The sequence below is a fragment of the Lactuca sativa genome, chromosome 4 (genome assembly GCF_002870075.4).
Source record: "Lactuca sativa cultivar Salinas chromosome 4, Lsat_Salinas_v11, whole genome shotgun sequence".
Classification (NCBI taxonomy): Eukaryota; Viridiplantae; Streptophyta; class Magnoliopsida; order Asterales; family Asteraceae; genus Lactuca; species Lactuca sativa.
Genome location: NC_056626.2, coordinates 128,758,640 through 128,770,436, shown reverse-complemented (window position 1 = coordinate 128,770,436; position 11,797 = coordinate 128,758,640). Strand labels below are relative to the sequence as shown.

The 11,797-nt window shown below is 38.9% G+C and overlaps 1 protein-coding gene across 1 annotated transcript; it reads right to left on the bottom strand.

Annotated features, from left to right (window-relative positions):
• Positions 1-575: 575 nt before the first annotated feature.
• Positions 576-1,322, bottom strand: LOC111907046 (uncharacterized). The gene has a single exon (XM_023902840.1). It carries the CDS (start codon positions 1,320-1,322, stop codon positions 576-578), a length of 747 nt encoding a protein of 248 aa, XP_023758608.1.
• Positions 1,323-11,797: the final 10,475 nt, after the last annotated feature.

Below are 11,797 nucleotides of genomic sequence, written 5' to 3'. Positions count from 1 at the left end.
ACACCATCACAAGGTAATGCTTCAAAATAAAAAACACCATTATAATAATTATTAACAGAACCATTCTCATTATTAAAAAATATATCTAAAACCTTGTATGTACAAACCATGAAAAGAAATAATATTCCTCGTAATTTCTGACAAGTAGCAACAATTATTTAAGTCTAAACACAACCCATTATTAAGCACTAAAGAATAAACGCCGATCTTGATAACATGTGACAATCTCCTATTGCCCATTATTAGGTTCATCTTCCCATGCTCCACACCCGTACTTTCTCTTAGTCCCTGCAAGGCTACAATTCAGAGCAAATGTGAAAACCACATCCTGTATCAAGGACCCAAGAATTAGAACGTGATGAGTTTTTAGACAAAATGGTGTAAATACCTATCGAAGTAGGTCTGATCTTGCCATCCTTAATATCCTACAAGTATTTGGGGCAGCTTCTTTTCCAGTGCCCCTTGTCTTGGCAGTGGAAGCACATTGCCTCCTTTGGATCCGAAGCAAGAGGAGCGTCAGTATTGGATTTTCCTTTGGGTCCACTACTAGAGGACCCTGCTTGGGATTTTCCCTTCTAGTTTTGCTTCGAGGGAGCTTTCCTCTTTTTCCCCTTCCCTTGCCCAATTTCCATGACTGGAGCAGCAGCAGTGGGAGTGGAGGCAATACCCTTTCCCTTCATTCCACTCTCAGCAGTTCTCAGCAAGATTTGGAGTTGGCTCAACGTGGTTTCCTCTTTGTTCAAATGATAAGTCATTATGAAGTGATCATAACAACTAGGCAATGAGTGCAAGACTATATCAATAGCCAATTCCTCATCGAAATTCATGTTGAGTTTCAACAAACGATCTACATAGCATTGCATGCATTGCAAGTGGGTCGTGATGGACTCTCCGTCCTTTATCTTGCTAGTTGTGAGTGACTTGAATATCTCGTACCTTTCTTGACGTGCTCTTTGATGGTACTTCTCTATCAAGTCCTTGCACATCTCATAAGTCCAATAGTCCTCATAAAACCGTTGTAGCTCAGGAGTCATAGTTGCCACCATGATGCATGACACTTTGGTAGCATCTTTGCAGTGGGTCTTATAGTCAACTATTTCTTCAGGAGTAGCTTTAGATTCATCTATCTCATTCATCTCTTTCTCGAGAACATATTCCTTGTCGTCGAATCGCAAGGTCATCCTAATGTTGCGCATCCAATCATTAAAGTTGGTGCCATCGAATGTGACCTTAGAATAGATGCTCAAGAGCGAGATGGTGTTTAAGGAGTTGTTGTTGTTGTTGGAGGAGGATGAGCCAGGAGCATTGTTTGAGGTAGACATCTAAAAAAGAAGAAGGACAAGTTTTGATTAGATAGGATAATCCTTAATATAACACTCATATGAAATATTAAGGCTAGGACCCAACACAATAATTCACAATTCAGAAAATGGATTCCGTAATCCAATTGTAAATTATTTGAAGGTAGCTAATGATGATTTACCAATTTCACCATGAAAAACAAAATTTAAAAGAATTCGGTTTTTAAATTGAAATTCCCAGATCTTTTGAGATTCATTGAACTATTCAATGGCATGTTTAATCTCGATTATGCCCTTTCCATTTGTGACTGGGATACCGAGGATCACAAATAAGGTGTGAATAACCATGCAAATCAGCTTGCTACTCTCGATGTCATTTATCACCAAATCAATGTGCCGGTTAACCATGCACGCTCCATTGATCAATGATAATTTACGAGCTACTCATTGGCATCCTTTATTAGTCCATATTAGTGTGTCGGTTAACCACTCACGCTCCAGTAACGACTTTTATAAAGTGCAATGTGCAATTTTATGGATTAGCATCAAATTCACATTTTCCTAAAGTAACTAAGATTGGAAATTTTATAAAAACATTTAGTTACTTTATATTTTCATTATACTTATTAATGAGAATTTAATGTCCTATCAAACCTGTTCAGCTAACGACCCTCCACTAGTCGAGGAAGCGGTGGGTGAGAGTGGACACTCATTCAATCGCCATTTTATAGGCAATTTCCGTATACCCCCTTATAGACCAACTTCGTGAATGAGGCCTACTAACTGTAATATTGACTTTTATTATACATATATAATATCAGACTTTAATTTTATATAGTTTAAGGGTGTATTTTAAACATTCTAACGATAAGACTGACTTTTATTATACATATATAATATTAGAATTTTAATTTTATATAGTATAAGGGTGTATTTTAAACATTTAAAATACCAGGGTTTTTAATCTACTTTAAAATTTTCGAAAACTAATACTATTTAATTTAAAGTTTTAAATACTAAAAACCTTGATATAATAATTATATAAATTAAACAATTAATTTAAATTATTAAATCACATAAGGATTATCCATTAAATTAAATAATCAATTTAACCTAATCCCTTATCCCTTAGATTTCAAAATTTTGGTCTAATTATCCTATTAAACAATTAACAAGATAACTACCACGGATAATACCTACCCAAAACCCTACATTTTCGAAATCTAATCTTGGGGTGGAAGGAAAGGCTTTCAACCTTGCCTAATTTTCGAAAATTCTAGGGCTATGAAACCCTAAATCTTGAAAATTTAGTGGCCAAAGGAAAGGGTTTAAAAACTTTAGCAATTTTCGAAATTAGGGTTGTGAAACCCTAATTTGCGAAAAATCCAAGCCCTAGGGTTTAAATGCCATAAACCCTAATTTTTCAAGTTCAATCTGTTGTATAAAATCTAATTGAAAACAAAAACCATACGCTCTGATACCAATGATGATTTTTATACATAGTAAACAATCCTAGGTGTGCATGCAACCCTAATTTGAGGATCTATGTTTTCACTATTAGACATTCAAGCATTGAACACAAAACTGGAAACCCTAGCATGCATCTAAAAAATTTGAAATAAATATAAGAAAGATTAGATCACATACCTTTATTGCTATATAGTAATAACAATCAAATATTGAAGATCTTGAGCTTTGAGAGCAAGTACCAAAAGTGTAGTGTCTCTAGGGGTGACAATTGATGACACGACACGAAAAAAATACACGACACGAAACGAAATTGAGGCGAAACTAAAATTCAAATTCGTGTTCGTGTCGCGTTCGTGTCTAGTGTAAAAAACACGACATCGCGTCGTGTCATGTTCGTGTTCAAAATTTGACATGAAAATGACACGATTTAACATTTTTTGTCGTGTTTTTCGTCTTTGTCATGTTTTTTGTGTTATGCATGAATAAATATTAATTAAATAAATTAATTGTTATTTCATGTTATATTTTTCGTGTCGTGTCGTGTTTGTCATTTTTTAATCGGTTCGTTTTCGTGTTAGTTAAAAAAACTCAAGATCGTGCCGTGTTTGTGTTACATAAAACCTTATTGTGTCGTGTTAGACAAAAACACGAGACGATGGCCCGATTTGCCACCCCTAGATATCTATAACGGCGCACAAACACACTAGGGCAAGAGGATGATTATGAGAGAGAGGAGAGTAGAGATACTTGCTCAGAATTTCGGCTCTCTTAGGGTTTATTGGAGGTGCATAAAATCATGACGGTTGGGGGGTCTATTTATAGTTGAGGCAGCTATGGTTTTGAGTTGGAAAACCCTAATCAATATAAGAAAGATTAGATCACATACCTTTATTGCTATATAGTAATAACAATCAAATCTTGAAGATCTTGAGCTTTGAGAACAAGTACCACAAATGTAGTACCTTTAATGGCTCACAAACACACTAGGGCAAGAGGATGATTATGAGAGAGAGAGGGGAGAGGAGATACTTGCTCATAATTTCGGCTCTTCTAGGGTTTCTTGGAGGTGCACGAAATCATGAGGGATGGGGGGTCTATTTATAGTTGAGGCAGCTAGAGTTTTGAGGTGGAAGACCCTAATCACTTAGCTTAGGCCTAAGCAGCCCTTAAAATACCTTCCTTAAGGCTTGGATGAAATCCTCTAGAATATTCTAAAGATTTTCGGCCCTCCCCAATAAATGTGATCGAAGAGCCCAAAATCACAACTATTAAATAATTGCAAAACAGTCCCTATACTTTTAATCAATTCCTTTAATCCCAAAATTAATTACAAATTAATTTCTGAATAAACACTAATTGATAATTTGATTTCTAATTAATATATTATTCTCATAACATATTAATAAATCATTTTATATACCAATTTAGTATACCAAGTAATAAATTCAACCTCTCTCTTCAATAGCCATCCTCTCTTGTAACGTCTGCGTTTCGGGGCTAAACATTTTTAGATGATGTAATAGTCTTGTTCAACTATTGTAACTCTTTTGGAAGTGATAAAGATGAAATATTTGAGTATTATGTGAATTATGTGCCTTTATATGCTTAATACTTATTTATAAGTGTGTAATAAATAAAGAATAAAAATAAGCGTCAAAACTAAAGTGTGAGATAAGCCTGGTATCTTTACATAAAGTTGTAGTGGTCGAAACAAGATTCTGGAGATATAAAGAATGCCGAAATCCGAGTTATAACAAAGAAGTTATGACCCGTTGAAGTTTCTAGATGGAACCGGCACAATACCGGGAAACGTAAATAATGAATTTAAGATAGATCGTGTTTTAGCCTTAGCGAACTAAACGAAAGTCGTAGAATACGTTAAACTGAGAGTGTCCATAAAAAAGAACGCCCAAATATGACTTCGTATGAGGAAGTTATGATTTTTCGAAGTTTCGGCTTAGCGGTGTATAACCCGAAGTTCGAATACTAGATTGAGCGGTTTTTAGCCGACACAACCTAAACGAGAATCGAAGATCTCGTTAATAATAGCATAACGATAAAAAGATGGACGAGAACGGACGTCGGATGAAGAAGTTACGAATTTTTAACGGACCAATCCTGTCCCGGCCTGTTAATAATATAACTTTTAAAATAAAGTCAAAACTAGTTGATAGAGTCTAAACGAAAGTTGTAGAGTACGTTCCCGCCTACGCGTGGATATAAAAACGTCAAAAACGGAGCTCGTATGCGAAAGATACGAATTTTAGAAGCTAAGTGTACAACTTGCGAAGCTAATGCATGAAATGATGACGTGGCCGAGCTCCCAGCCATCGGATGAACTCGCTTCGGATGACGACACCCGACCCTCGCATTACGACCAACGTCCGAAGCTCGGTACGCCCAGCGTACAACTGTTTCCTACGAACCCCAAGGAGCCACGTCGCACCACCGAAGTCTCGCCATGTAGCGGTCTTATCCGTAGCTACGCCCAGCATAGCTGAGTCCGACACCCAGTGTAACCGAAGTTGGGAGGCTATAAAAAGGAGGCGAAGCCTCTCGGATTTTTCACACCTTCCACCACAATTTTCTTTCTCTGCTTTCTCTCACTACCCCCTAACCCCCAACCCTAAACCCTAGAGAACCTCCCTAGCACCCGAAGGAAGCCCCAAGACTCCCGGAGTCCCGAGAAATAGGGTCTTTCGGTTTCGAAACGCTGCTCCAAGCGAAGCCTGGTTTTCTTTAAAACCCGATGTAAGTGAGCTACGCCTACGCAACTTTTAATATAGCTTTTAAATAATTATAGTAATGTTATTAGGACCTTAGAGTAATTATTTGGGGTATTATTATGGGTTATATAAGTATCATATAATATCTTTTTAACCACTCGCGGTACAGGGGTTCCGGTTTGGAGGGCCACTTGGGTTGTTGGATTCAGAAGTGTTTATATGCCAAAATGATCCTGCCCTCCGGTGTTGCATGTCTGGCCTCGTCTTTATATAATGGGTGAAAAGTATTGTGCTAACGCTTATATAATAATAATAATAATAGCTAGACTATTAATTAGTCGCGGTTAACGTCAGAGTAAACCCTAGTGGTTTTGATACTAGGTTTTGATGAGGAAATTGTTTTGAGAGTAACGAAGTGTTGTCCGAGTGCCGAGTCACCACCTAATCAAGTGAGTACATAGTTACTTTAATCTTACACATAGATATGAAGTATTTTATATAAACTACATGCCATGTGTGTATATTGTCTGAATACTTGTTGTCTGTGCTGGGTGAAAGATTTTTACACATGTTTTAAATTATTTAAATTGTATATGTATTTTATATCTACAAAATGTGTTGGGTAAAACATGGGTAGACGAAATAGTTTCTGTGTGACAAAAATAAAATGATGAATAGGTGATTGAGACCATGAGGTTTCACTCTCTCAAATGGTGGCTAAGGACAAGGCCTTAGCATTCCTTTTATAGTGCACAAGCCACAAATTAGCGTTTGCACTTGGACCCGCTACGCCCAGTGTAACCTTAGGTACGCCCAACATACCTAGGTGAGTCTGCGTCCAACTTAAGCGAATGAGTACGCGCAACGTACTCTTCAGTACGCCCAACGTACTCATTTGCCTTAATACATCATTTAAGGACTTAACTTGACAATCTTGGAAAATAGAAGGGTGTAAGAGACACACTTGAAATTCAGGATGTTACAATTCTCCCCCACTAGAACCAGACTTCTCCTTCGAAGTCTCATGCTGCAAACAACTCCGGATGCTGCTCCCGCATCTCTGACTCCGGCTCCCAAGTGAGCTCGGACCCTCTCCGATGTTTCCACTGGACCTGAACCAGAGGAACCTCCTTTTTCCTCAGAACCTTGATCTTCCAGTCCAAGATCGCGATCGGTCTCTCAACATAATTCAGACTCGCGTCCACCTGGATATCCTCCAATGGCACCACTGCCGACTCGTCGGCTATAATATTCCTCAGCTGAGACACGTGGAAGGTATCATGAATTTGGCTCAACTTCGCTGGTAGCTCCAAACGATATGCTACCTTGGCCACCCTCACGGACACTCTGAATAGACCGATGTATCGGGGCCCCAGCTTGCCCCTCTTCCTGAATCAGATCACTACTTTCCAAGGAGACACCTTCAGGAGTACAAAATCTCCGACCTGAAACTTGAGCTCGGATCGTTGCCTATCCGCGTACCTCTTTTAGCGACTCTGAGTTGTCAACAACCTCTGTCTAACCTGTTGTATCTGCTCTATCATCTAAAGCACTAATTCAGTGCTACCCAACACTTGCTGCCCGACCTCTCCCCATCAGATGGGAGTCCGACACCTCCTCCCATACAACAACTCAAAGGGAGGCATATCGATACTCGAATGGTGGCTGTTGTTATAAGAAAACTCAGCCAACGGCAGATACGTGTCCCAACTTCCACCGAAGTCCAACACACATGCCCTAAGCATGTCCTCAAGTGTCTGAATCGTCCGCTCGCTCTAACCGTCCGTCTGTGGGTGGTATGCGGTACTGAAATGCAGCCTCGTACCCAACTCCCCGTGGAATTTTTTCCAGAACCTGGAAGTGAAACGCACATCTCGGTCTGACACAATCGAGATCGCTACTCCATGCCACGATACCACCTCTCTCACATACAACTCTATCAGCCTCTCTACAGAAGAGCTCTCACTGATAGCAAGAAAATGAGCGCTCTTTGTCAGCCGGTCAACAATCACCCAAATTGCATCGACACCTCTCGCAGTCCTCAACAATTTGGTGATAAAATCCATGGAAATGTTTTCCCACTTCCACTAGGGAACCTCAAGTGGATACAGCTTGCCATGCGGTCGCTGGTGCTCGGCCTTAACCCCGCGACAGGTCAAGCACCTCTCTACAAACCACGCCACATCCCTCTTCATACAGGGCCACCAGTAGTCTCTCTTCAGGTCCAAATACTTCTTAGTGGCCCCGGGATGGATCGAAAAACTTGACCTGTGCGCCTCCTCCATCAAAATGGTACGTGCCCCGCTCTCAAATGGCACCCAAATTCGGCCCTGGAAGGTGATAAGCCCTCGGCTATCGGTAATGAACTCAGATACTTGCCCGATCACCGGTTCTCTCTTGCGGTTCTCCGGTATCATGGCCTCTACCTGGGCCTACCGAATGGTGTCCAACACCGGAGTCATCACTGTCAACCTCATACAAAAATCTCGTATTGGGGCACTCTCCGCCCTACGACTCAAGACATCGGCTACAACGTTAGCCTAGCCCGGGTGGTACAGGATCTCGCACTCATAATCCTTCACCACATCCAACCATCTTCTCTGACGCATGTTCAGGTTGGACTAATCCATCAGATACTTCAAGCTCTTATAGTCCGTGTATATGGTACACCAAACCCCATACAAATAGCAATGCCAGATCTTGAGGACGAACGCCATAGTCCCCAACTCCAGATCGTGAGTAGGATACCTCGTCTCATGAGGCTTCAGCTGCCTCGATGTGTATGCTATCACATGTCCTCTCTGCATCAGCACCGTACCCAATCCCAATATCGACGCGTCACAATATACCACAAAATCCTCAATCACCTCCGGAAGGGCTAACACTGGGGCTTTGCATAATCTCTGGCGAAGTGTATCAAATGAGGCCTATTGCTCTGGGCCCCAACTGAAAGCCATGCCCTTCCGGGTCAATCTGGTGAGAGGAATAGCAATCCTGGAGAAATCTCTGATAAATCTCCGATAATAACCGGCCAACCCCAGAAAACTCCTGATATCTGAAGGAGATCTCGGCACCTCCCAACTCATCACAACCTCAAACTTGGCCGGATCGACCAATATCCCATTCTGGTTGACGAGGTTTCCTAAAAACTGGACCTCTCGTAACCAGAAATCGCACTTGGAGAATTTGGCGTAAAGCCTCTCCGATCTCAGTACTCCGAGGATCTCCCTCAAATGCTCCTCATGTTGCTCTCTGGATCTCGAATACACCAATATATCATCAATGAACATGATCACCGAACGATCTAACACTGGCCGACACACCCGGTTCATGAGATCCATGAACACTGCCAGTGCATTGGTGAGCCCAAAAGGCATCACCACGAACTCGTAATGCGCATAACAAGTCATGAACGCTGTCTTTTGGATATCCTCATCACGCACTCTCACCTGGTGATATCCAGACCTCAGATCAATCTTGGAGAACTAAGACGCTCCCTGCAACTAATCGAACAAATCGTCGATCCTCGGTAAAGGGTAACGGTTCTTGACCGTTAGCTTGTTCTACTCCCAGTAATCAATGCACATCCGGTGTGAACCATCCTTTTGTTGGGTTTTGAGCATTCTAACACTCCTATGGTGTACATGCAACCCTATAAACCTTGGATCTATGTTTTCTCTATTATACATGCAAATAAGAACTTTCCAAGGCTTTAATCCTAACTAGCATACTATGAGGTAACTATACTACAAAGACTAGTTAGATGACATACCTTTTGGTGTAGCTTGATGTCTTCAAGCTTTAAGAGCTTAGCCCCAATAGTGTGGAAGCCTCAAATGGAATAACAAATCACCAAAACACCTTGGAAGACTTTAGAGAATATGGATACTTTGTTCTCTCTAGTGAAATTGGCTAGCCCTCTTAGTGTACCCACACTAGTGCCAATTTCACCAACCTAGGACATCTTTATATAGTATGGAGACTAGGGTTAAACCCATGACCTTTCATTTCATAGGATCCATGGGTTAAAGCTCCATGGACTATCCATGAAGACTTAGCCCAACCTAAATGAACTTGGCCCACTACACATATATATCTAAGAGTCCATATTTAATTAGTTCATTTTGATCACTTAATTAATTATAAATTAATTCTTGATCAATACTAATTAAATAATATGATTTTATTAATATATTAGAACTTATAATATATTAATATAAATCATAAATATACTATTCTCAAAATACTATCCATATAAATTGTGCCGGTGAAGTGCAACTCAAATGGACCATGCCAGGTCGGGTCAAGTACATACCAAATATAGTCATGGACATAGACATTAATCCAACGGTCTCCCACTTGGATAAGTCTAAAACTATTATTGAGTATGACTTCAAAACCTAACTGGCAATCGTAGCTCTTAAAGCCGATGTCAAACTCTGATTTTTGTCAATGAACTCGTCCATTATATAATGGATCATATATTCCTCCATTCTAGATATCATATGGACTGAGACATGGATTATAATCATTCTCTCTGTCCATTTGTTGCTTCCCGATTTCTGATTCTTGATGACTGACTGATTGAACAAATCAAATCAGTCCTGGCTTGGCCAAGCACTTACATGTATCATCATTAAATCATCGAGGGGCCCACAGATATCGCTTTTATCCCGAAGGTAAAAGGAATGGATAAACTTCAACTCATATGGCTTGTTCTACTACTTGTTGAATCATACACAAAGGCACGTTTTATAACACCGAGTTACCGAATGCGTTTTCGTGCAATCAATGTACAACCAACTCATAGTAACAACTCATATCTCTAGGTTTGAAGAATATAAAATATTATCGTCTCATGATCACTCGTGTTAAAATCCATGAAGTGATTCCAATGAGCGCTGGTTGAATCCAATATTCAGAACTTATGAGCACTCATGCGTGTTGTAGCCCTTTGTCCAACATCTTAGACCTCTACAAGCCAACCCATGACAGTCTTAATTCATATCTACTTCCAACATATGACCGACTGTGGATGGTTTGAATAACTTAGTCATTCCAGAAGAATAACCTAGTTTATTCTGGAAGTCAAAACATGCAAAGTGAAACACAAGAATAAATGAATCAAATATGGTATCAAACCCTATGAATATAAATAAACACTTTTATTTATCACCATACTGATTACTCATTATTCATTGTTTCGATTTTATCAACTTTATACTTGAATTTAAAACAATAGTTGTCCCATGCTCCTAGCATGTACACTATGTTTTCTAAACACTAGTCATGCCATACACAAAGTATGCATACTATGTTTGTCTATGATCTTTACTTTGTGAAATAGATCAATTGAGCATAACTCCAATGATCATCTTTTCACAGTCCCAAACCCTTACTGCAAATGCAAGAATTCCAAATTCATGCCATTTACTGAAATCTGTTAGATTCTAAACTTATATGCATTGATCCTCTTGTAATGATTATGCACAAATTCAACCAGACATGACAACAATCATTACAGAGTATTCCAATGGAGATCAACTCCTTGGAAACTTCCTTCTTGCATTAAGTTTCCTAATCTTACGGATTGAATACTTTCTAACTTTGAACCATTCCCATATTCCATTTTGACTATCACTTCCGAACAAGAGTTGCCTCTTTTTAGACTATGTCAATATGGTCCTTCCAAAGTCAACATTATACTTCCAACTATTCTTGAGCAACCAATCATTGATAAACCTTAGATTGTCCTCAACAATTGCTTAATCATTTTAGTCATATCCAATTCTAGACCTTTTCCCTTCTTAATGCCCCAGGCATTTGGAAAATTTTAGAAAGGATGAATATAGCACATGTAATCGATCCTATATCCGAAGCATATGGGACACGATTCATGATGTCTCACATAAAGACTAAACCAGTCTTTTGCTATAATATTTCCATTTCTATTTGCTAAGTTCTTATAATTCAGATTATGAAAAGGGATGCCGTAATCATAATCGAATTTTAGAACGCAAATAATGAACCCATACATAGAATTTCCTTATGTTGAGCCATTCCAACATGAAATTCATATATATATATATATATATATATATATATATATATATATATATATATATATATATATATATATATATATATATATATATATATATATATATATATATATATATATATATATATATATATATATATCCTTGACTAAATACGATTAAAACCTCAATCTAAGCGTTTAGATTTGAGATGAAGTATAATATCCTCTCCCTTAACTATAGCAAAACAATTTTTTTTTCA

Bases quoted from the DNA above. Each gene is read 5' to 3' on its own strand.
- LOC111907046 (XM_023902840.1), bottom strand. From the start codon at position 1,322: ATGTCTACCTCAAACAATGCTCCTGGCTCATCCTCCTCCAACAACAAC.